Source organism: Sarcophilus harrisii, chromosome 2 (assembly GCF_902635505.1).
Source record: "Sarcophilus harrisii chromosome 2, mSarHar1.11, whole genome shotgun sequence".
In the NCBI taxonomy this organism is placed as follows: Eukaryota; Metazoa; Chordata; class Mammalia; order Dasyuromorphia; family Dasyuridae; genus Sarcophilus; species Sarcophilus harrisii.
Window position 1 is genome coordinate 49460310 of NC_045427.1, and position 27222 is coordinate 49487531.

The 27222-nt window shown below is 40.5% G+C and overlaps 1 protein-coding gene across 1 annotated transcript in view; it reads right to left on the minus strand.

Moving 5' to 3' along the window:
- Positions 1-15041, minus strand: part of JPH3 (junctophilin 3) — a 190962-nt gene extending 175921 nt beyond the window's left edge. The window contains exon 1 of the mRNA XM_003758468.4: positions 13822-15041. Coding sequence (XP_003758516.1) covers positions 13822-14203 — 382 coding nt within the window. The 5' untranslated portion in view covers positions 14204-15041. The remainder of the gene's footprint in view (positions 1-13821) is intronic.
- Positions 15042-27222: the final 12181 nt, after the last annotated feature.

Here is a 27222-nt window from a genome sequence, read left to right on the forward strand (position 1 = left end):
CTATGAATCTGTGTGAACTCAATTCTCATGTTACTAGTGCTTTTTCTCCTACCTTCAAATGGTTTCATATTTATTCTGTACATACCTTTATATAATTATTTATATAAATATTTATCCCCCTCCTTTCTTCCCAAAGGACTATTTTAGTCTGTCTCTGCATCCCTAGCACCCAGCATAGTGCATTGCTTAATAAATGCTTTTTGAATAAAAGCTTATTAGAATTATTTCTTCCTTGGTTTTAAAATTCATATTGTTCCCCAATTAGGATGACACTGTATGAACCCTAGACATATTCATAAGAATGAAAGTCAGAAGACATAGGCCTTCAAAAATGAATAACTATGTTCATCTCCCCAAATTCCTGGCCCTGACCAGATGAGCAAATGAATGAGTGGATAGGAGAGGCTGAAAGAAAAAACATTTTTCCCCAAAATTAAAACCATCTCTGGGGGAGGGGAGGGTGTTGAAGCCAATATCAAAGGAAGTGAAGAAAGGAGAGGGGGAAAGAAGGGAAAGGAGGGGAGGAGACCTCATTATGATTTGGAGGTGACCTTAGGAAGTGTTAAGATGTCTTTCAGGGCCCAGGGCTTATTAAGTTGGAAAGGTCTGTCATTTCAAGACCACTTTAGCAATGTAGTTAGGTAAAAGGAGTCCTAATTGTACAATTAGAAGAAATAGGTTTGAATTTCATGTTTGAATCTCACTTATAACTGATATATCCGCGGGACAGTCAATTTCAATCAATCATTTAACATGCCAGGCACTGTACCAAGTTATAGGAATACAAAAAGACAATCTCTATGCTCAAGGAGCTTACAGTCTAATAAGGGAGACAACAAGCAAACAAATATATCTCCCTAAGTCTCGGTTCCCTCAAAAATAAAATGAAGATCCTGGACTAAATTATCTCAAAAATATTCTCCAATTTTTAAAATTATGACGTGATGATTTTAGAATTGGAAAAATTCATTATCAGAAGACTGACTACCATGCAACAATTTCTTTTCCCACTCATAGTAACTCATAAAGGGAATCTACTAAAGAATAAATGGGTCAGGAAAGTTAAAGATCATAAAATGTTTGGGGCTGTAAGAGACCTCAGAGAGCAAATGCTAAGTTCTCTTTATTTTTACAGCAACAGAAATTCAGAGACATTAAGGAATCTGACTGATTTTTTATAGCTAGCTAGTGGCAGAGTTAAAACTGGAACTCAGGTCTGTGTCTCTGACATTAGTCAAATCAATAAGCAATTATTGAGCACTCGCTCTGTGGCAGGTACTATGCTAAGAGCCTGGGGCCCAAATCTTCAGTAATAGAGGATATCCCAGAACTAGAAAAGACTTTAGGTCCTAGAATATCAGAGTTGAAAGGCCTTTTAGAACATAGAATTCAGGGCTGGAAGGATCCTTACAACATAGATTGTCAGGGATAGAAGGAACCTTAGAACATAGAATAGACCTTAGAACATTGGTTGAAATTAATTAACTTACATTTACACATGTTTCCCCCCCTTTGGATGCATTATTTCATCCAGAATGCTCAGGATAAAGAATTCCCTCTTCAAGTGGATTGCCCTGCAATCTAAGAGTTGCCTCTTAAATGATTTGTCCAGGGTCATCAAGTCAATGGGTGTCAAAGACATGTCTTCTTGACTCTGAGATTACATTCCTTCCCCAAATTCCTGTTCCTGCGCAGATGAGTGAGTGAACAAGTGAACATTCCCTTTATAAATTGCAAAGCACTTTCCTCCCAGCAACCTTGACAGAAAAGTGGTGAGAGTATTACTACCTTCATTTTCATTGATGTTGTTCAGTCATTTCAGTCATATTTGATTCTTCCTAAGCCTCATTGAGGTTTTCTTGGCAGAGATACTGCAGAGTTTTGTAATTTCTTTCTCCAGCTCATTTTACAGATGAGGAAACTGAGGTAAACTGGTTTAAGTGACTTGCCTAGACTCACACAGCTAATAAGTGTCTGAGGCCAGACTTGACCTCAAGTCTTTCTAAGTTCAGATCCTGCACTCTGCTGAGCCATTTAGCTACTCCTACTCCATTTTACTGATGGGAAAAATGAGACTCACTTGCCCACTCATGTCCACAGAGTTAGAATCTGAATTTTAATGCAGGATTCCTGGCCCCAGATCTATTCTTTCCACTAAGTCACAGTATCCCCCAAATTCTCAATTGCTACAAGTTTAGAAAGAAATGTATTCTCCTTGGAACTTTGAGCCCAGAATGAAACAAAATTTTCACAATACATTATTTCTTTTGGGAGAAAATGTTAACAACTTTTCCCCCAATGTACACTGAGGACAGAAATGGATCATCTCATTAACCCTCCCAACCTTGCCCTGGAAGGCTTCATCCAATCCCTTTCACAGAGAAGGAAAGTGAAGCTGAAAGGGTCCACAGAACAGGTGCAAGGGCACTTGGAGACTATAACAGCATCAGAAATAGTGCTGAGGTCTCCTGAGCTCCAGCCTCAGCCTCAGTGTTAGCGCGCATTGCCAGTCAGTGTTTTGGACTTGTAAGCACCTTCTGTTCTTTACTCAGACTCCTAGCCAATGCTCTGTACCTGTGAGCACTCAGCAGGTACTTCTGGCTGGCTCACTATGGATTGCTCGAACCATCCCAGAACACTGACCTCTGCTATAAATATGCTCCATTCTCTAGTGGGCAACTAATGAATTTGCTCTCGAGGGTACCTTGCAACAGTCAAGTCACAAAATAACACACAAACTCAGATGGTGTTTGTTCACATCACTCCAGGGGGACCAATGGCATGGATAACCTAAATAGCAAATGTAGTCATGGTCAAGTGAAAAGAACAGCAGACAAAAGTCAGGAGACCTGGATTCAAGACCCAACTCTGCCAATATTTTCTGTGTGGTCTAGGTAAGCCCTTTCTCTAGTCTGGGTCTCCCTTTCCTCTCCTTCCAAATGATAGTATTGTTCTCTGAGGTCCTTCCTAGCTCAGATATTCTCTCTTCCCAGGTTCCTGACATTCTTTGTCCTAAAGTCTCCTCCAGCTCAGACAGTCTATGTTCAAAGATCCCTTCTACCTCTAATAATCCATGTTCTTGGTCATGTTCCAGCTCTAATAACCAATGTTCTAAGGTTCCTTCTATCCCTGATATTCTATGTTGTAAGGATCCTTCCAGCCCTGACATTCTATGTTCTAAAAGGCCTTTCAACTTTAATATTCTAGGCCCAGTCTTTTCCAGTTCTAGTATTCTCTATTCTAAGATTTTTACCAATTATAACCATTCTATTCTGGTTAAAACATTATTCATGCTAAGATTTGAAAGTCATCTGAAGAGACTTTTTCTAGTAGATTTATTTCCCACATGTGTTTTTCTTTAATTTAAATTAATTTGCATTTCCCAAACACACACACACACACACACACAAACACACAAACACAACACACACATTACCCCTTCCCTGAAAAAAAAAAAAAACCATGCACAAAAACTGGTCACAATGAACAAGAAGACAAAGTATCACCTAGGACTTTAACTTTGTTGAGGATAATCCCCAAAGAGATGAATCCACTATTTTTAAGCAGTAAAGTTAAGTGTTAGCAGGGCTATGAGCAAAGATAGGAAGTCCTCTGACCCCTCCTCTATTTCTGCATTCCTTCATGCTGTTTTGGTTCTACTTCCCTCCCTATGGAAAAAAAAAGGAGAGGAAGGTGGTATCAATCCTAGCTTCCTTTTAGCCCAAAGATGTGCTTTTTTCTACCCATAAAATGATTCCTAGCTCCAGCCCATTAAAGTAGCTACTGACTAGAGCCTAATGAGCAAGAAGTAATTATTACCAAACACCAGAGAGCTTCCTGGGTAGTTTTTCTTCTTTTAGTGGGCACTTGAGCCTCTTGGGAAATGAACACTCTCCCATGAGAGGTTGTTAAAGGAAAGGCATCAGAGGAGTGAGGGAGAGGCAGGGCTCGGTCGTCAACCTCATCTCCAGCCTTGTTTCTTATTTCTTCCCCTACACAGATCCTTCACTCTCCCTAGCCTATGCCACTGATATTCCCTGAGCACACTTAGTATATACAAATCTGAGCCTTTGCTCAGACTATTATCCCTGCCGCTCTCATCATCTCTCCTTAGCCAAGCCCTTGTCCGTTTTTAAGGTCTACCTTCCAAGGAGCCTTCTTTGACCCACCCCAGCCTATCATGACTTCTCCTTCCTCTGACCTAGAGTAAGGAAGTTCAAATTCAGCCTCATATTTACTAACTGTGGAACTAGACAAATCATTTAATCTCTTCCTAGTTTCCTCAACTTATATCCCAAGGCTGTTCTTGGGATCAAATGAGAATAGGTGTAAAGCTCTTAGCATACTGTCTGGCACATTAAAGCACTTGTTCCCTTTCCTCTTAACATTTGATGTGATCAAGGTGTACAAACCCACTCACCACTCCAAGACATTCTATAAAGGCAAGAAACTACACCTTTTGGTTTACGTGTATATATGTCTTCCCCATAATACCTAGATCAGAATAGATCATTTGTTATACGTTTGTTGAATGAGTGATAAGTTCATCCATCAGAATCAAAAAGATAAGACAAAATAGAGCAAAACAAATAGTCCTAGAAGGAGTCTTAATGGGCTTTCTTGTCCAATTGTTATTTTCTTTCCTTTGATGGGACTCAACATGAGTATTTTGGGGCTTGTTTTTACATGGGCATACATGGCATGTGAACATCAAATTTCAGTTTTGAAATTTCAATCCTAAATATGTTTTAAATGATTGTATAACCTATATCAGATTTCTTGCTGTCTTGGGAAGGGGAGAGATAAGGGAAGGAAGGAGAAAAAAATGGAACTCAAAATCTTACAAAAAGAATGTTGAAAATGATCTTTATATGTAATTAGAAAAATGAAATGCTACTGAAATTTTTTAAAAAGGAAATTCCAATCCTAGAGACAACTCTAAGGTTAGTAATTAGTAACCACCTAACTTTTTCCATTTGTCATTCTACTTTTTTTCCCCCTATTTCATATTCTCAATCAAAAATAATTTTCACTAATAATAGGAATCAGGGAGAGAATATATAACTGCATTCATAGAAAACTCCTCCAAACATCATCTTACACATTAGTTTCAAGAGGCAAAAGGATAGAGAGGAAAAGGTAGTAAATTCAGAGATAGAAGACCTGGCTTTAAGTCCTGGCTCTTTCACTTACCAATCACATGACTATAAATGCATCACTTCACCTCTGTTGGCCTCTATTCCCTCACCTGTAAAATGGGAAGCATAATCCTCAAACTATTTTATAAAGTTATTTTGAAGACCAAATGGAATAATATCAATCAACCAATAAGCATTCATTAAGTAATTATTATGTTCCAGGCACTGTGCTGAGCACAGAAAGAAGCAGCAAAAACATGTTAAAAAACACTTTCCAAATATTAGTTATGTCATTTTTACTATATTATCAGCATTATTCATAAAACTATGTCTTAGTAATGCAAAAATTCAACAAAGAATCACTCAAGAGGAAGAGCCAACAATTAGCAATTAAATAGAATACAAGATTCTTTAAAAGAATTCTGTTTTGCAAGTTTAGCTAATCTGATTAGGGAAACATTAATAAATTTTTTCCTTTCCTTTAAATCTCCAATTAAGTAACAGAGTAACGAGGAAAGTAAACTATAGGACAGACGGGGTTAATAATTCCTATTATTAATATTATTTATAGCAATAATTAATCAATTAATTCTAGTGTGGAAAGACTATGGTGAATACTCCATCCCATTGGCTACTATGAACAAAATCAATCAGTCCAATACTGACTTTCAGTTACATGCTCATAAATCCAACTGTAAGCCCAATAGTAAATGAAGGAAACCAAAGGAAGAAAGCCACCTCAAACGTCAAATCAGTTTTCATAAATTCTGATAAGATTATTTGAACCCACTGCAAAAACACCATTTCCCTAACTATGCAATCCTTTCCACCATTTCAATGCAATGCTAGAACCAAAAATGATAAATAAAATGAAATAAGGAAATACTCTACGAAGTTTCTTGTAGTAGTAAAGTCTCGGATTTCTAAGCTATTTAGCCTGTAATTTCTTTGTTTAGTTATAAGAGATGACTCTAAGAGGTTTGAGGTCTTGGACCATTAAGTCAATGAAAAGAAGCATCTACAATGCACTGAAAACCTAGAAGGGAAAAATATATGTATTTATCTGGTGAACACTCTCCAAGGTCCTGAACAGACTAAGAAGAACAGACTTCAACATGTTGCCTCACCATCTTAGAGAAGAAAAGAGCCTTGGGGATTTAGTTCTGAAAATTCTTAACTCCTGGAAATATCAACTTGGATATATTTGTGAGGAAAGGAAATGATTGGAGAAAACTTAGTACACATGATATTTGTTTTTTACAGTCCTCTATGCATACCTCGAGTCATTTTGCTTGTTTAGAGAGATAAGATCTAGAATTATATAGCACTTTAAGGTAGTATGTACTATTATTATCCCATCTCACAAATGAGACAGACAGAGATGAAGAGACTTTCCCAAGAATATACAATCAGTAAACACCTGAGGCAGGAGCCTTCTACCACCTATTTATGGTGGTTTATGGAATTTATAGAATTTAAAGCCAGTCGGGACCTTAGAAATTTACTAGTTTAATGCAGTTGTTCTGTACAAAAGGAAACTGATGTCCAGGGAAGGGAGATGATTTGTCTAAAGTCACATGGGTAGTGAGTGTCAGAGCTGGGATTTTATGCCTTGTCTTGACTCCAGATCTAGAGTTCTCTCGACTGTGTCATGTAACTAGTTCACTTGAAGCACACCACCCACTGCCTTTCATTCAACTGAACTGAAACATCTGATTAAGTATCTGTTATGTTAAAGGACTGTTCTAGGGCAGGACCATATAAAAACAAAATGGAAAAATTCCCTGCCCTCATGATCCTTATATATGTTATCATGTGGAACTTTATTTATTCATAAAATTACTGTGGCGTGTTTGTTATTTACAGGTGTAAAATGGGAAACAAAATGCATTCCTTTCTCAATCTTTCTTGTTACTTGGGCTGACAGATTCCACTGAGGCAAGGGAATAGAGAGATTGACAAAGGAACATTTTTTCTACTTTTTTTTAGTTGAGAAACCAAAAGGTGCTTAAGGGTAGAAAAGTAAGACTTCTTTGTTATTACTGAATGTTTCCAGGTTCTCTCCCAAGCTTTCACCTCTCTAGCTTGGTCTCCCTAGAGAGGATAAAGATTGAGTTGTGCTTTTCCCAGGGTTAGCTAGGTTAATTGTTAACATCTGAGTTAGTCACTCCTAGAATGGGTAAGCTCTTTTAAGGGGATACTGATTCTTTGTATACTTCACTTAGCTGCCTGAGGCTTCCTAATGAAAAGGCTGGCAAACAGCTCTAGAGTTGAGTTGGGGTAAAGAGTGTTTTTTAATAACATTGCTTTTTCAACTATAATTGATGACTAAAAGGTAGATACTCTTGAATTTCTTTTCCTTTCACTTTTATCTGTCATTTTTTCTATGTTTTTCTTTCTTTAAAAGCAGCTGAAAGATCATCTTCCAGGATCCCTCTTTCTCCTTGATTGTAGGTGTTTCCTCCTTTTCTGTTTCTAAAATTAGTTCTTATTGGCAGTGTCTACACTATTTGATTTGTTACTTCAAAAAATAGGCATTTTGATTTTTAAAAATATAAATAGATCAAATATAGAATGGATTTCAGAGGTCATCTGCACCTTCTCTCCTCTCCTTCATTTTTCAGCATTTTTTGTGTTTTCTGCCCTCCCCTATTAGACTGTAAGCACTTTGAAGGTAGAGACTCTTTTTCTTTTTTGTAGCCCTAGCACTTAGCATAGTATCTGGCACATCACAGATGCTTAATAAAAACATTTGGTGTATTGTATTATTATTTCTGGGCAGCTAGGTGGCTAAGTGAATAGAACGCCAGGTCTGAAGTCAAGAAGACTCATCTTCCCAAGTTCAAATCTGGCCTCAGATATTTACTAGTTGTGTGACTCTAAGCAGCTTACTTAACCCTGTTTGTCTCAGTTTCCTCATCTGTAAAATGAGCTGGAGAAGGAAACAACAAAACTTTCCAGTATTTTGTCCAAATGGGCAAAGCAGAGTTGGCCATGACTGAAACGACTTAACAATAACAATTACTAAAAAAAAACAATAACAATTATTATACCTGGTCCATTCCCTACCCAAAACATGAATCCTTTCTAAAGCATCCCTGACAAAGAACTACCTAGCCTCTGCTCAAACATTTTAAGTGATAGAGGAATCACTGTCTAACAAGAGGAACACTGGTTCATTTTGAAGCCTCTGTATTTGTTAAGAAGTTCTGCCTTGTATTGAGCCAAAATCTGTCTCCCAATTAACTTCCACCCACAAGTCCTAATTCTACCCTCTGAGACCAAGCATAAAAATTTACTTTGTCAGATACTTGAAAAGAGCAATCACATCTCCTCTCTAACTCTTATTGATGTAGATGAAATAACACCATTTCCTTCAACAGAGCCTCCATAAGGCATGATTTCAGATCCCTCACCCACTTTGTCACTTTCATCTAGACATCTCCCAGCCCATCATTGTCTCTTAAACTGTGGCACCCAAACTAAAAGCGACACTACACATGGATATCTGACTAGATCAGGATATGTAGGTGACTATCACCTTCCTCTTGTAGACACTAGGCTTTGAAAAATGCAACCTACCATGACATGAATATTTTCCCCAATGTTTCATATTTTTGATACTTTATTTCCAAGGAGCCATATATGGTATGATTTCTTTAGAGTGCATTAATTTTAAATAAAGTCAAATCACATAATTTCATTAGTAACTTGAAGCCCCTCAAGGACATTGTGTCTGTATTTATTCAACAAACATTAATTCAGTTCCTGTTGTGTTCAGAGCTCTATGCTAGATACTTACCGGCTTAGGTTTCATCTCTCATGGAGAGTACAGCCAAACAGAGTTATATGAAAGAATAATATATATTAAATTCAATCCATACGAAAGGTGCAAGCAAAAATCTATATAGTGTTTGAGAGCATAGAGGCTATCACTGACTTGAGAGATCAAGGAGATCTTCCTGGATGTAGTAGCACTTGGGTTGGTTTTAAAGGATGAGCTTTAACAGGTGAGACAAAGATTTTAAATATGGCTCTGAAGGAAAAAGGCTATATTGTAGAGGAAAGTGTTTTATATGAACCACTTGTTTTGGTGTGCATATCTCAGAGACAGGGTTTAATGCCTGAATGAAAACTCCTGTGTCTGTGATTTGCCTAATGGGATGAAAAATATCTTTAGATGGTAGACGTGTGCATGTGCGCACGCGTACCACACACACCCATGTGTACATGTGCTTGAAGTGTATCTGAATTTTGACTGTGGGTGTGTGTGATGTGTGTGGGATGAGTAATCTGGGCCTGTGTATAGAATGTGTGTATTAGAGAGATATGTATGCGGGTATGTGTGGAGGAGGAGGGGGAGAGGAGTGTGTGTGTGAGATGACTCATTTTTCAGGGTGTGGGTGAGTTTATTTGTAGGGGGTGACTTTGGGTCTGAGGGATGGGTTCCTGTGTGCAATGCTCTGAGAAGGAAATATTTACCTGAGAAGGGTATGGAGGTCAAATGGATGGGGAGAAAGTCAGTATTTCTGTGAAGTATATGAGTACATGAGGAGGAGAAACAGGGACAAAGAGAAGAGGGGGGAAGAGGAATGGAAGGAAAAGGAAAGAAAAGGAGAGGAGGGAGGAGAGGAAAAGGAAAGGGATGGAAGAAGAAAAAGGGGGAAAGGGGAGGGGAGATGAAAAGGAACAAAAATAGAGGGGAGGGAAGGAGAAAGAATAGGGAAACGGGGAAAGGAAGAGAGGGGAGGAGAAAAGGGAGAAAAGGGAGGGAGGGGAGGGGAGGGGAGAGGAAAAGGGAAAAGGGAGAAGAGGGAAAAGAAGGGAAGGGAAAAAGAAGAGGAGGAGAGGAGAGGAGAAAAGAAGAGAGGGGAGGAGAAGGGAGGGAAGGGAAGGGGAGAAAAGGGAAAGGAAAAGAAGGAGTAGAGGATAGGAGAAAGGGAAGGGAGGGAAGGAAGTAGAGATGAGACAAGTGAGTTTACATAAAAGAGAGTTTGGGGAGGAATTACAAAATCAAAGCCCAATCTAAGAAACCTTAAAGATCCCTGAAATCACCCAGTTTAGGAAGAGGAGAGTTTTTCAATTTCTATAGCAATTCATATGAATGATATATATATATATATATATATATATATATATATATATATATATATATATATATATAAAGCCTCATAGGTTTCTGTGAAGCTTTTAGCAGATCCTAATGATGGTCTACAAGTGAACCTCATCTCACATCAATAAGGAATGAGTGTCATTGCCTAGGAAAGAGTGAGACTGGAGAAAAGCCTGGTCAAAAAAGTCTTCACTTTAAATGGATTCCTACAGATCTCATCTAAATGCAGAGGACATGAGCTATCTGTGCATTATTTATGAAAAATAGTTTCCCCAAGTCAGCACTCAGAGCAGGACTGAAGTTGAAGGTTTCCTGATGTTCCAGCTAATATGCAAGGAAAAGCAGGATTAGCTTCAAAGCCATTAATCATTAATTCATTAGGACATTGCTTTCCAAACTCTGCTGTGCCTGAGCCATCACTTACCACTAGTTGATTACTGAAAGGTTCAAAGGACTGTTGTTTACCTTAGACAGGAAGTTCACCTTTCTGACAGACAGTGATCCCATGATTCTCCTAGTATCCCTTAGAAATGGAATTGATAGCATTGATGCATTACTGACTAGCAGATAATTTTCAATAGAAACATCCTTCCTAATGAGAGGGGGGAAGAGAATTACATCCTCCAGCTGAGTGACCCACACATCTGGAGGTTATTGTTGCAGAACAGGAAGTCCAAGGAGATGCACACAACAGAATTAGATTGAAGGGGAGAAAAACTGCCCCTATTTAACCTGTGTCAGATTGCTTGCCATCTTGGGGAGGGATGAGGAAAGGGAGGGAGAAAAATTTGGACACAGTCTCACAGAAATGAATGTTGAAAACTACCTTTATATGTATTTGGAAAAATTAAATCATGTTGAGAAAAAAGGACATAAGAAATATATATTATCAAAGTTTGAATTGATATCTGTATGAATCTTGTCAGCTGGATTAGGCAGTTTTAAATTTTATATATTATAAAGATTTTTTTCCTTTGGAAAAAATAAAGCTGCCCAGACACAGGTGCCCTAGCAACTACATCTGCTCTTATTGGGTAGAATTGGAAAGTGCAAAGGCTCATACACTGTGAGAGCCATAGCAACCCTTAATGATCAGTTTGTGCATTTTTTCAGGGAGGGAAATTGAGGCCCCAAAGACGAAATAAGTAACTTGTCCAAACTCACAGATAATGAGTAGCAGGACTGGGATTCAAAGTCTTTTTTACTGTGCTTTTCTTATGTTTTTCTGTCTTAGGATTTATAGGCAAACCATTGACCCACTCCCTGAGTTAGGCTCAGCTACATCCAGGTCAGATATGTAGGGCTTTGGGTAATGTGTGAACAATATATCCTATGAGATCCCACAGGAAAGAAACATCTCTCGTATTAACACTTTGCACCCCAAACTTCCTGAGCAGTATCTAACAAACACAGACCAGTCAATTATATTTGGGTTGATTTTTCCTAAAAGGGTAGATTACTTACAAAACCCTCCCTTTCTTCCCCAGTTGTGGGTTATCTAGAGATAATGCCTCACTTCTGGAGTTACATCATTTGTCCCGATGGAATCTAGAGACCCTTGATCAAATAAAAGATCTAGATCTTTACCTGTCTGTCCCTCTCTCCCTCACTTCACATCTCAAGCTGACCCATGAAGAGTTAAGGAGGAGGTTAGTTTCTCTCGAAGCCTGTTGGGAACTTCCGGCCTATGTTGCCTCGGTAGCACTCCTAAGCTTTCTGTTTGGGGGAAGGGTCCCTGTGGGGCTTTCCAGTCGGTGCCCCGTGGGTTATAACTCCTCCCTCTGCACAGGGTACATGCCAGCTGGGAAGTGCAAGCTGCCTGCTTCCCCCGTCCACATACATCTGCTGCTGAAGCCCCATCACCCCCACACACACACATGCACAGAGCCCGGGAACCGGGGGAAGCTTTTGCAATCCACGACCCATCTCCTTTCCCCTCACAATCCCACCCTTGGGTACAGCTTGCCCCATCTTTGTTAATTTTGTTAAACCCACCCCAAAAGCAAGGTCTGTGATCAGGGTTTGGCAGGAATTTGATAGGCAGGAGAATTATATAATTAAGTGCACCAGACTCCTCCTCTTTGTTTAATAATGAGCCCTTCCTTTTGGTTGCATAAGCCAAAATAATCATCACTTCCCGGCCCTACCTCACCTCTGTATATGTGACTGTCAAGCAGGTGTTTAAAGCTTTTTTCAGTTGGCCAGAACAAAAGGGACCAAAGCAAATCTAAATGTGTTTCCAGGATCCATTCCCTCCATCCCTCCAAGAAAGAAACATAAAATCACTGCAATTGCTCTTCTCCCGCCTAGAAAATAAACATGCTGTTTCCACCAAACCACTACCTGTACCTCATCTTAGCTTAAAAACTGAAACAGGGGGTTGGAAAGTCGCTTCCAAGATTTATTGTGTCCCAAACAATCAACACTCAGTACATCTCAGGTGTTACTTATGGAGAATGTTTAGTGTCAGGGCATGAAGACATGCAAAAAGTGTACGCAGTATCACAGACACCAACAGCCATTAACATCCTTGAGCCTCCACTGCTTGGAGCTCTTAGAACTCCTCCTGACTGTTGTAGCATCTTCAAAATAAGATCAAGAAAAGATTCCCAAACTCCTGGTGAAAATTAATGCAAGCACTTCAATCAGAGCTCCAGGAGCATCCAGGAAACAGATGGGCCTCACAGGCTGCCTGGTCTGGCAGTAGCAGCCTAGGTTCAACCCCCTAGAAGTTTATTGGCCTGGGTTATTTTCTGGGATTGCTCCCTTGCCTCACCCCCCCCCCCAGTCTCCACTACAGCATTCTAAAATTCTCAGTGGCATTTTTTTTTTCAGGTTAGATCCCAAGCCCGGCAAGGGCCCTTGGAAGCAGAAGAAACCCAGAATCCAATCCCTGAGCCCAGATATTGTGATGCTGAGCCCAGGCCTGAAACCGGAGCTTGAGATGAAGGGATGGTGGAGAAGGAAAAGGACCAAGGGCCCCATGAGCATCACTCAGCAGTCAGCGGGACCCACCAGTAGGCCCCCCCCCCAACTTGAGAGAACACAAGCCAAAAGCCCAGGCCGGTGGTTCTGGGGTTAGGCCCTCTCCACCCTCCTCTGACTGTCACTTTGCCTTCTAGTTTATGATGGTGCAGTGAACACCGGCATCTATCTCTTCCCCCTCCGATTAATTCTAAGGCACGAGGTGAAAGCCCCCCTCCCCCTCCCCGGGGCTTCTTGGCCACGGTCCGAGAGGGACACCAGGCAGCACCACTGCACTGCACCCCCCACTGAACATATGGAGCGAGCAACCTGTGGCGAGAGGGCCAGGAGCCTCCCTGAGCTAGCTCTGGGCCTCTATAGCACCGCCGCCGAGGCGCCGGGCACCAGGGACCCAAGTAGCAACAAGAACCCAGAAAAACACAGGCAAATAAAACAAATCAGAGGCAAGAGACCTGGAGAATGCTCTCGACTGTGCGGAGAGCGCCACTCCCGCCTCCCTCCTCGCCCGCCTCCCTTCTCGCCAGCCTCCCAGCTCGCCCACCTCCCTCCCGCTCCCCAAGCACTCCGGGCTGGCGCAGCACCCACCTCCATCCGAGTAGGTCTCGGTCCCATAGCCGTCCTGTAATCCATTGCTCCAGGTGCCTTCGTACTTGGCCCCGTTGCCGGTACACTCCCGGACCCCGTAGCGTCCCTTAAAGCCGTGAGTCCACTCTCCCTTGTACAGCCACTTCCCCTTGCTCTCCAGGCCGATGCCATGACGCTTGCCCTGCGCCCAAGTGCCCTGGTACGTGTTGCCACTGGGCCAGGTGTAGACCCCCAGCACCTCGAAGCCGTGACTCCAGGAGCCGGTGTATTCTCCTTGGCCCTTGGGGCCAGTGCAGATCCCATGGCCGTGCGCTTTGCCGTCCTCCCAGCCTCCACAGTAGGACCCTCCATCATCAAAATTAAACCTACCCCCACTGGACATGCATGTAATTCGGTTTGCAAATCCCCCAAAAGGTGAAAAAGAAAAAAGGGGGGAAAAGGAACAAGGTACAAGAAACAAATTGTTTGTTTGTGCTCCCTCTGGCTTTAAAGAAGAAAATAGAAGGAAAAAAAGAAAAAAGAGAGCCGCCTTCAGCTGCGGCGGCGCCGGCTTCGGGGGAATTCAAGTCAATTTCTTGCGATTATTCATTGTCTATCTGCGCGGATCCCGACCAGTCCCTCTTCTGCTGTTGATCCAGTATCGGAGGGGAGGAGGGAAGGGGAAGGGAAGGGATGGGGGGAGGGGGAGAGAAGGGGGAGCAGTTGCTACAGTTTTTGGTGCAAACGGCTCCGCCTAAAAACCATCACAGGCAGAGCACCCAAGAAAAAAAGCATCATAAATAAGGGTCGGGGAGAAGCCGGTGCCAATCCCTGGCGCGGACCCGCGGCGGGCGAACGGGCGGGCGGACGGGGAGGAGGGGATCGGGGAGGGGGAGGGGAAGCAGGGGAGGGGAGGGAGAAAAGAGCCCGACCCGACTCAAGCCCACCGCGCTGCTCTCCACCTGCAGCCGCCGCTCTGCTGCTGATCTCCACCAGATCGCGGGCCCCTCAGCGGCAGCAGCGGCGGCGGCGGCGGCGGTGGGGGCAGCGGCAGCAGCGGCCGCATATTGGGGGCTGAGCGAGTCGTGGCTCAGCAGCAATGCAGCAGTCGGTGGCTGGGTGTCTCTCCCTCTGCCCGCCCGCCCGCCCGCCTGCCCGCCGCGCGCTCTCACGCACTCACTCCCGCGAGGGCGCACACACGCACACGCAGCCCCATCGGCACACGGGCGCGCGCGCACACACACAACACACGCACACACACACAGGCACACACGGACACACACGGACACTCACGCCCCTCACCCTACCAGAGCAGCGAGTGTGGGAGCTGCCTCCCTCTCCCCCCCGCCCCCGCTTCGCCCCGCCCCACCTCGCCTCGCCTCGCCCCAGCTGCAAAGCTCACGCGTGGCCTGCCTGCCTACCGTCCCAGCTCCTGTCGCCGGCTTGAATGCGCTCCGGCACCTCGGGCTCTGCTCAGGCGTGCCTGAGGTTTGGTAGGGAAGGAGAGTGGGAAGCTCTATCAGAAAGAGTGGGCTCCCCGTTTTCTGATGGGTCTGGAAATAGGACCCCCGTTCCCTCTAGTCCCTGCCTCCCTAATATTTATGAAAATCCTATTTCTGGAGAGGGCCAGATTCAAAGCGCTCTCATCCCCCTTTCTCGCCACTTAGATTTAAAGAGACAGGAACTGAGTAACAAGGAGCCTCCCCAAAGCGAGATCTCTCCACCTGGGCCTTGGAGACTGGAGGCTGATCTCAGACAAACAGGCCATCGGGTTTGCTTTCGGCACAATGCATATAAGGACAGGGCTAAAAGTCTCAGCAGAATGGGCGGGGCTTCCTACATAAAAGAGAGATCCGAAGATTGCCAGTATACATCTTAAATTCCCTTTAGTTCAGCTCCCATAGACTTATTTACCTCCCAGGAATGGCTGGCTATACTGCCAGTCAATGAGTGAATCCTACTTCGAATATTACGGGTGCCTCCGAACACCAAGCAATCCATCTTTTTTTATCAACTAATTTCAGTTAAGTAGATCGAACTTTTTATTAAGCTCCCTCCACTATGTGCAAAGCCACGTTAGTGGGCTCTCAGGAGACAAAAACAGAGAACCCGTTTACTTTATATCCAAGTAGTTTTGTCGAGAGGAAGGCATTTCCCACTCTGTCCCGGTCTTTGGGAAAGTGCTGCCCCAATTCAACGACAACAGCAATAATAATAGATGTCGATTCAGATAACTTGTCAGTATTAGTCCAAGAATTTTCCCACTGAATTCAGGGTCCCAAGACTGACAACAGGTAATGCCATCCATCTTTGGAAAGAAAATCCAAGAAGCATTAGACAGGGTTTGTTTGCTCTTTCCCAATCCCCTGAAGAGATTGCACACAATGGCTGGATCAGGTCATCTGGGGACCAATTTAACGTGAATTTCCTGGATCATAAATCCCAGGGAAGCCCCAGAAGTCTTCGGGAAAATCTATGCCAATTAAAGTATGAAAGTTGTCTTGTATTTCGGGGGTGAGAAGATGAGCTTTGTTATTTGCAGCTGCAACAGAACGGTTCTATTAGGATTTCAAAAGCTCTTGCAAGCCAATTCCCTGATCTTAGGTTTTTGAAACCCAGATAAGTCTGCTCCAATGCAGGAGAAGGAGCCCCAAGCATCCAATTAACAACTCATCCTTCCCTCACTTCTCCTCAGCCAGATCAATCACCGTTCTTCCTAATCCTTTTTATACATTATTTATTTAACAATGAAGAAGACCTCCACCAAGTCCCTGGAGAGCCCATCTTAACTCCACAAACTCCTGCTCTCCGACAAGCTTCCACCCTCTGGTGACGAATGGAATATTCCATGGCACCCAGGCAAGTTTTCTTTCTAGTAGGGATGTGTACAACTGTGTATCAAGCTACTCAAATTTATCCATACTGGGGACATTTATCCTGGGGTCTGACCCCTGTATACATTTCAGGGTGTCTATGAACTTGGATACTATTTACAAAATTTACATCCTTATTTTGGAATGATTTTTCCTTTGCAATCCTCTATATTTTATTTTGTGCATTTAAAGGCATCATTCTTAGAAGTCACTGGACTTCACCAGGCTGCTTACAAAGACCATGACACACACACAAATTAAATAAAAAGATGTAAGAGTCCCAGAACTAAGCAGCCCAGGAGAAACCTGCTTCTTGCTTCTAAACTTGTGTCTACACCTCTGCACTTGCTTAGACAATGCCTATGTGAAACAAAACAGTGAAAAAGATGATGATCCACATCATTTTGTTTCTACAATGCCAAACATCTGGAAATGTGGAAACCTCAGACTGATACCTCTCCCATAGTATTTAGCACTTTACAAGAACTTTCACATACCTTCTCTTATTAGCATCTCCCAACAGCCATTATATAGAAAGGTCAGGAAAGTTTTGATCCATTTTACAGATGAAGAAACAAATCTTATTGCATGCTCAAACCTAGGTCTTCAGGAGAGAACACCAGTGCTCTACCTGCTATACCATTCTGCCTTGGAAATTTGCATTTTTTTTTCTCTCAGATGATTTGCACTTACATAAGCACAACCTGTTACTAAATGGAGATGGAGAGCAAAAGGAACCATCCCATGTTGAGTGAACTTTGTAGAAACAATCATCCATGAGCCTCCAATAGACTGTTCTTTCCTACAGTGGAAAGAGCTCTAGATTTGTCATCAGAAGGCCTAAGTTCCACATCCAGTTCAACTGGAACAAGTTCCTCCATTTCTCAGTAACTTAGATTTCCCTTTTATCCAATAAAATGAGCTAAATGAAGTAATTCATCTAAAATCCCAGGTTTTGGATTCTAAGTGCCAAAGGCGAGCAAGATTGGGACAGCCAACAATCTGGTATATCCTTAGGCAGAGCCTACTAGCCAGTGTCGTCTTTGAAGGTCTCTTACCTCATACATTTTCAATTTCTCTTTTTTGTCAGCTACCTAAGTAAAGTGTTTATCTCTCCAAGAGATATCGATAGTGTAATAGGATATTCATAAAAGTCTCAAAAATTTTAAGATACAAAGTTATGAGCATCTAATGGTAGAATTTCAAATTAGTTAGATGTGGTGACAAAGAAGTGTTTATGAAGGGGACCTTAAATAAGTGACTGTTTCCTCCTCTATTTGTAATCATTAGCAATATTTACTGCACAGCTATTGCATGCAGGAAGATCCACTTCATGGGTAGCTGTAAAATAAAGAGGAGATCCTCCCTTCCCCCAAACATTTGTTGTTGTTCAGTCATATCCAACTCTTCATGATCCCCTTTGGGGTTTTCTTAATAAAGATACTGGAGCGATTTGCCATTTCCTTCTCTAATTCGTTTGAGAGATGAGGAAACTGAGGCAAACAGGGTTAATTGACTTGCCCAGAGTCACATAGCTAGTAAATGTGTGAGATTAGATTGGAACGGAGACTGCAGGCCTGTTGCTCTATGGAACTATGGTGCCATCTAGTTGCCCCCTCAAAGAGCTTACGGTCTATAAAAGAAGGAAGCCTTGTTTTATGAAGAGCCTTGGGCTAACTGTCAGCAGACCTGAAGTTTAATCCCAACACTACCATAACCAGCTTTAAGAATTTGGTCAAGTTACATACTCTCTGTGAGCCTCGTTTCCCCTTGTGTAATACAACCTTGGTATAGGGCAAAGAGTACGAGATTGGGAGTCAAAGGACCTCAAAAAAAATACTGCTTTTGCCACTTACTCTCTGTGTAACCTTAGACAAGCATCTTCATCTAGAAAATAAGAGAATCAGAATAAAAGATCTCTGAGGTCCCTTCCAACTCCATTCAATATTGTATGATGTGACCCAGTGACATTAACCTCCTTTATATTCTTTAAATAAGAACCTCCAGACTCCAGATATTTACCCTGATTGTTGCTCCATTCATGGAATGCCCTCTCTTCTCTTCTCTGCCTCCTGGCTTTTTTCAAGTCCCATCTAAAATCCCACTTTCTAAGGGAAGCCTTTCTCCATTCCCCTTAATTCTAATACCCCACCTGATGATTATCTCCAGTTTATCCTGTCTGAGATTTGTTTGTACATAGCTTTTTGCATGCTCTCTCTCCCTATTAGACTTTAACCTTGAGTAAAGGGACTCTCTTTTGCCTTTCTTTGTATCCCAGCACTTGGCACAGTGCCTAGCACATAGTAGGTGCTTAGTAAATATTTATTGGCTGTCTGACTCTGGAAGTTTCTTCCACCATCATGCATCTACTTCACCTTTTCTCCAGCCTCACCCCCTTAAAAAGAAAGTCAGAAGTAAAATTAGGGATAAGAATGAAAGTTTGCTAGGTCCTCAAGACCTCCCCTGTTGGCCCTAAGAGTACAAGGCTACATCAGCATACTTAGTGGAGAGCCTCCCCCAAGACTGTTCTAGCTGGGGTAGTTCCCATTCTTTAGTACTTCTAGGAAAGCAGGTGGATTGTGGATTCTCTCAGGACCAGTCCCAGAGCAGTGATGATAGCTTCCCAGTACAGCAATCAATTGCTCTCTGCCCGCAGTTCTGGAATAAACATTTCAATACTTCTGTGCTGTCTGCATTTTTCTCCATTTTATTTCCGTCCTCCATTTCGCTGATTCAGCAATGCTTCTTATACTACCATTGGATTTTAGCAGAGATGCTGTTGGGGAGGGGTGATCGGCTAATAGGGAGCCCTAGCCCAACCCATGTCACTTTCATATCAGCTCCTGCTGGCTTTGGGGGACAGATGCCTTGTCCATAATACAAACTGACCCACCCAGCCCATCTAAGTCTCTCTCCCAAACTCCCACATAGTCCCCAAATAACAACAACAATAAAATCAAAGCAGAAATTTTAGGGACTATTTGTGAACTCTGGAAATTCATATTAAAGTATATCTTCCATAATTGATTCACTTCGTAGTTACAGGCATAGATAGCACAATTGGATTTATCATTCTAGCAAGTATTTATTAACTTTTTCTTATGTATAAGGTATTGTGCTAGGCTGATAAGGGTACTCAGCAAAATGAAAGTAGTATCTCCCTCCGATGAGCTTGCCTTTTCCTGGGGAGATACAACAGAGATGTATATACATATACATATATGATTACCTGAAGAAGAAGAGCATATGAAATGGCAGCAGCTACTCTAGAACTCAGCAAATGAGCTGACCTTTAAAGGAAGCTAAGGATTCTAAGAGATAGAAGAAAAGAGGGTGTGCATTCCTGAAATGAGCTAGCCAAAGAATTATTGTGTGTTCTACAAGCAATGGGAAGTTGGTGAAGACAAGAGAGCATGGGGGTAATATGGTCAGACATTCATTAGAAAGATTATTTTAGCAGCTGAATGAAAGATAGAATCAAGAAAAAATAAACTATAAACAAAAGATATTGTGGATGAGTAAGCTACAAAATATGCTATTAAACAAAAGATTGAGACTCCTCATCAATTAATTAATCATTCAAACTTGTGTAATAGTGTTGGCATAAAACTGCCCTGCCTACTTCAGGCTGACTATGTGTATTAAAATGCTCAGCACTGGTGCTTTAGGGATATGAAGCAATCTCCTTATTGGCCCCTGAACAGAAAAAGCTGCTGACTCAGTGATTCTTTAAAAGAAAATTAACTTCTCTCAGTTTTTTTCTCCTTTTTTCATTTGCAGATTATATCTGGACTGTAGCCAGCTATCTGTAGAGAGTTGGTGTTGGGGGAGAAATTTCCTTCACTTTACCCCTGAGAAATGACAAACTGTTGGCATATGGCAGCTAAAGTAGACTTAGCTAGGTGAGCGGAATCTAGGCCTTGAGCCCCCCAGTTTTCTTTTTTTTTCCTTCTGTGTTTCCCTTCCTGACTATGGATTGAAAGAAGAGGGATCCCAAAATAAATGTCTGGTCTGTGAAGCAATTTTGTGAATTTGTCTAATTTGAAAACCTGGGTTTGTTTAGTTAGAGCTAATTGGTTACTGGGAAAGTCATTGAACCAAAGAAGATACCACCCAGAAGACAGGAGCCCAACAACTGGTCTGAATGCCCAGAACAAATGGACTTTGAGAGTTACAGTGCAGAGATAAGTTGCAATGTGACAATAACTATTCTGCAGTCTTGGATACTGCTTCATGGTGTGATGCTTAAGTCTCAAATCCCAGGAAAGCATAATAATAGTTATTATTTGCCTCTTGTTAAAGTTTTCTGTCAATGTAAACTCATGGGTCTTTGGGCTAAGTGTTTCTTTAGTATGTAGGAAATAAATAGCTGTCCCATAATTGATTCATATTATACATTAAGTACCTTTCTATTCTCCTTTTTTGGGGAGACCCCAGACATGAGCCAAAATGCAATCTTTAAGTGATTTTCTCCAGGGAAACTGAAGTTTTAACAAGCCAAAGAACAGAAGATATGTCAGACCTTTCTTTCTAGGTGGTCAGGCTCTTTTAAGACCAGAATCCAATCTAAACCATATGAATGAGTCCAGAGCAAAGGGGCTTCTTATTGGAGAAGAGATTGCCTAATCTTCGATTGTTAAAGATAGAACAAGAACTTTAGAGTTTAAAGGAATTTTGTCAACACTGTAGAAAAATGTGATGTAGCAGATGAGCTCTAGAAGGGGGACCAAAAGTCCCATTTCTTATCAGTCTTCTGGTATGATGATGAGAAAGTCTGTGGAAAATTTGAGTAAAATGATTTCTTCATTGTCAAACTGTTCTTTGCTCAGGACATTTGAGCTATTATTATCCAAAGTCCTAATTTTACAGAGAAGGAAATGTAAGTCCAAGGAGATTAAATAGGATCATAGATTTAGAGCTGAAAGAGGATCCTAGTTCAACCTCATCATTTTGTGTATAAGGAAACTGAGGTCTAACAAAATTAAATGACTTGTTCAAAAATCACATACATTAAGTGACAGAGCTAGAATTTGAATCCTTTGAACCCTTGATCCAAAGCCTGTGTTCTGTATATATTTAATTGATTGAACAAATGAGTTGCTAGGGTCTTGCCAGAATTAGGATTCAAGTCTCATAACTCTCAATCAAATGCCTTTTCAATAAATGTTTATTATAACATGAATTATATGTAGGGTGCTCAACCAGACCTAACTTACTATGTGATACAAGACCATAGCGTCATAGCACTAGAAGAGATCTTATTAATGATGTAATCCACTTCCTTCACTTTGCTAATAGAGAAATTTAGGTGAAAGGGGGAGTGGGTTGCCAAAAATTGGAAGTGCTTTCCACAAGTAGCAAGTTCCAGGATTCTTGGTATTGTAGCACCATTTATTTATTTTTTGGTGGCCTCAGTTTTCCTCATCTGTAAAATGAAATGGAAATAATTTTAGCAATATTAAGAGAGGCCTTAAAGTCTTCAAAAAAAAACTATTAAAAAAGTCTTCAAAACCTATTGAACTTTGATTGAGTTTGATCATCACAAGGACAGGGTCCTGTCATTTACTTATTTTGATTCTGAGACTCCTTGTCAACAGATTCTGACTAAGGATCCAGAGGAAGAATCTCTGTGTGAAGTTAGAAAAAAAATAATATCGAAATTTATCTCGAAGAACAAAAAGTCAAGAATTTTAAGGGAATTAGTGAAAAAATGCAAGCAAAGATACCTTAACTATACTAGACCTAAAATTATATTATAAAGCAGCGGTCATCAAAAACTATTTGGTGCTAAGAAATAGAGTAGTCAATCAGTGGAACAGCTTAGTTCAAAGAATACAATAGTCAATGACTATTACTATAGTAATCTAGTGTTTAATAAACCCAAAGATTCCAGCTTCTGGGATAAGAACTCACTATTTGACAAAAATTGCAGGGAAAATTGGAAAATAACATGTCAGAAACTAAGCACTGACCAACACCTAATGTCTTATACCAAAATAAGGTCAACATGGGTTCATGACTTAAACATAAAGATTGTCCTTTATGTTTAAGCACAAGCATAAGCAAATTAGGCGAACAAAGGATAGTTTACATCTCAGATCTGTGGAGAAGGAAGGAATTTATGGCCAAAAAAGAACTAAAAAACATCACAAAATGCAAAATCGGTAATTTGATTATATTAAATTAAAAAGGTTTTGTACAAACAAACCCAGTGTAACCAAGATTAGAAGGGAAGCAGAAAACTAAGAAAAATTTTTTACATCTAAGGGTTCTGATAAAGGCCTCATTTCTAAAATATATAGAGATTCGATTCAAATTTATAAGAATATAAGTCATTTTCCAATTGATAAATGGTCAAAAGATATGAACAGAAAATTTTCAGATAAAGAAATTAAAGCCATTTCTAGTCATGAGAAAAAGTGCTCTAAATCACTACTGATTAGAGAAATGCAAATTAAGACAACTCCAAGGTACCACTTCACTCCTCTCAGATTGACCAAAATGACAGTAAAAGATAATGATAAATTCTGGAGAGGGTATGGGAAGACTGGTACACTAATAAATTGTTGGTGGAGTTGTGTGTGTGAACTCCACCATTCTGGAGAGCAATTTAGAACTATGCCCAAAAGGCTATAAAACTGTGCATACCCTTTGATTCAGCTGTATTTATACTGGATCTGTATCCCAAAGAGATCATACAAAAAGGAAAAGGATCTATATGCAAAAATGTTTGGAACAGCCCTTTTTGTAAAGGTAAGGAACTGGAAATGGAGTGGATGTCCATCAGTTGGGGAATGGCTGAATTAGTTATGGTATATGAAAGTAATGGAATATTATTATTCTGTAAGAAATGATGAGCAGGGTGATTTCAGAAAAGCTTGGAAAGACTTACATGAACTAATGCTAAGTGAAATGAGTAGAACCAGAGAACATTGTACACAGCAACAAGAAGATTATGTGATGATCAACTCTGATGAACTTGGCTCTTTTCAACAATAAGGTGCTTCAGACCAATTCCAATAGACTTGTGATGGAGAGAGCCATCTGCATCCAGAGAGAAGATTAAAAGGACTAAGTGTGGATCACAATATAGTATTTCCATCTTTGCTGTTGTTGTTGTTAGCTTGCTTGTTTCCTTTCTCTTATTTTTTTTTCCTTTTTGATCTTATTTTTCTTGTGCAGCATGATAAATGTGGAAATACGTTTAGAAGAATTGCCCATGTTTAACCTATGTTGGGTTACTTGGTGTTTAGGAGAGGAGGAAGGTGGAAAAGGAGGGAGAAAAATTTGGAACACATAGTTTTGCAAGGGTGAATATTGAAAACTATCTTTGCATGTATTTTGAAAAATAAAAAATTATTATTAAAAAAAATAATCGATGTGTGCTTTCAACCCTTCCATAGCAGCAGGACTATTCTAATCTGGTGGCAAATTTATCCCTGTAATGAAGAAGGATGACATGTCAAGTTACCCTTGTTTGATAGAATTATACCTTAAGGACATCTTTGCTCTGGTTCAGTATTCAATATTCTGATTTTAATTCAGTTTTCCAAGTAAATGTCCCTACCGGGAAGAGGAGGAAACTACTGACTGAAACAAGTATTCTGGTTGTAAATTAGTAAATTGGCCTTCTGATACTTATCTGTCTTGTGTGAGTTTGGGTAGCACAAGCCCATTTTCCAGGGCATGATTACCCTTGGATTAACTAACCATCAGGGTTCCAGGTCTATGATGATGACAAGCTGAATATTAGATCAGTCTAACCAGGGGCAACTAGATCATTCAATAGATAGAGCATCAGGTCTGAATTTCTGAGTTCAAATACAACATCAAACACTTATTAGCTATATGAGCCTGTGAATTACTTCTCAGTGTTGTTATAAGGATCAAATAAAATTTGTAAAATACTTTTAACAGTACCTGGCACAGAGTAGGTTGTTTCTAAATATTGTTGATGATGATATTGATAATATCTGTTATAGTGCAAAGAAAGGAAGATTTACAGTCAAAAGGCCCAAGTTCAGGTTTCATTTTTGCCATTTACTAGTATTTTGATCTTGGGCAAATGATTTTCCTTATTTGAGGACTGCCTCCATTAAAAAAAAGTTTCTTCCTCCATAAAATGAGGAGATTGACCTAATTCATCTCTAACATTTATACATCTATGATGCTATGATTCTCTATATATCCTTGAAGTTTAAAAAAACCAAATCCTGAAAAAAGATTGTTCCTTAAGTAAATTGTAGATAATTGTAAAAGTAAATTGTAGGTTATTGTATTATAATAATAGACAAAAATACACCTAAAACAAAGATAAATGATGAGTAAGTAAAGACCAGAGAAGAAATGTTCCTCTCTCATTTCCTTATGTGTGAAGTGAGAAACTAGAAGTATAAAATCATAAGCAGTTAGTTAATGAGTTGATGGGATTTTGTGTATTTTTAAAAGCTCTGAACTTAATAAATATTAAATATAATAAGAATTCCTTAGATGCTGCAGAACAAGCGATATACATGAAACAATGAGTTTATGTCATGTAGAGCTTGCTTTTTAAGCATGAAATAAATTTGTAATTTCTTTTTTACATAGAAAAATTCATTGAGTGAGTGTGTGCAAAAGCAAAAGGCATCAAAATAAAACTTTTTGAAAAATGAGTGAATGAAAGAGCAAGGAGTCACTTTCAAACCATTCATATCTTGGATATATCTGTTTCTGGGTGACAAAGTGGTTGGAGCACTGGATTTGAAGTTAGGAAGGCCTCCTGCTTCAGATACTACCAGTGTTACCTTGAATATGCCATTTACTCTCTTTTGTCCTCAGTTTCTTCCTTTGTAAAATAGAGATAGTAGTAGTTGTTGGATTGCCACAGGGATAAAATCAAATAACACATGTAAAATGTTTTGCAAGTTGTAAAGGGATATGTTAAGTATTATTATTTTGCATTTCTTTGTTATTATTATTTTGTACTTCTGTTATTATCACTTTGTTATTATTTAGGGCTTCTTTATCATAAAACATCAGACATTAGAGGGATCTTGGAGATAATGTCATCCAACCTTCTTATTTTACAAGGAGGGAAATGGAAGCCTATAAAAGGATGTGACTTCACCATGAACACAAAGACCAGTGAGTAGGGTCTCTTACCTCTCAATCTAGTCAAGAGATAGAACCCACAGGGAAAGAATATTAGTATTGATCAATAGGCTCATATTTGCATAGTCCTGCCAACCAGCTTTACCCCTTTGGATTTCTCCATTATTCTACCTTACAGGAATACCGTGATTCTACAAGTTTGCATCAATCTTGGTACCCATTCCTCATCAGTACCCTCTGCCCTCTGATTGGAGCGAGTTTGGGATAGCCATCTCTTTATTTCCCAACCGGTTGCATCCTTACTTCTGCAACATGCCCCTACTCCATACATCTTCCTCTCCCTTCCTTTTCAACTTCCTTTTGGATATTGTCTTCCCCATTAGAATATAAACTCCTCAAGGGCAGAGATTCTCTTCCTTGTTCCTATTTGTATCCCCAGGGTTTAGCAAAGCGCCTGGCATATAGTAGACACAGAAGAAAGGTTTATTGACTGACTGACTTTAAATCTTACTAAGCATTGACTAGACAGGCAGACACCACAGAAAAAGCATTTCCAAATTGGGGAGGAGAAACTTACTCATGTTTGCCTAAGCAGACAGCATGTCAGTCAGACAAAGACATCTCAAACAGCCTTCCTAGTCCCTTATTTATTTTCCCCCTTTTCTGCCTCCTAGGGCTAATAAGTTTTGTTAGCTCTCATTAGATGAGTCAGCTAGTGGATTCCTGGAGCTTTTCCTTATCCACAGTATAGCCAACTAATCTATCCTCAAAGAAGATTACAGAGCAGACTATTATAGGAAAAAAGGCTTTCTAATCTTCTGGTGCATTAAAGATTATGGAAGTCATTGATACTTGAGAAATCATATTATTTGAATGAGGTCAGAACTATGGATTCACGCGATATACTAGTGAGCAGTAAGATAATAGGCAGTGTGTTGGGCAATCATCCCTAACGTCCTCACCCAAGACTAGGATCCCAGAGACTGTCTTAGAGGAGCACCCAATAACAACCATCTTTCTTATGTGAATGGCTCCTCAGAGTGTCCAAATCAATTCCCAGACATCATCTCATTTGATCCTGACAACAATCTCATGAGGTTGGCAAGGAGAGAATTATTGTTCCTACTTTCTTCATGAAGAAATGGAGAGTGATGGAATGACTTGCCGAGGGTTACAAAGCATTTAATAAGTAGAGTGGAAAGAGGCTGGATTTGTAGGCAGAAATTTAAATCTTGACTTCATCGTAATAGCTTTGTGACTTTAGGCACATCACCTAATTTCTCTGGGCTTCAGTGTCTTTATCTGTGACTGGAAGGGATTGGGACAACTCTTCTTTGTAGCTTTGAGTTTGTGATAAAAAAAGAGAACCAAATGGGACTCAAAATCAATGCTTCCCACTCCAAGTATGCTCCGCTTTTCAGTGCCTTCTCCCTGAGATCAGCCTAAACTTCCAAGA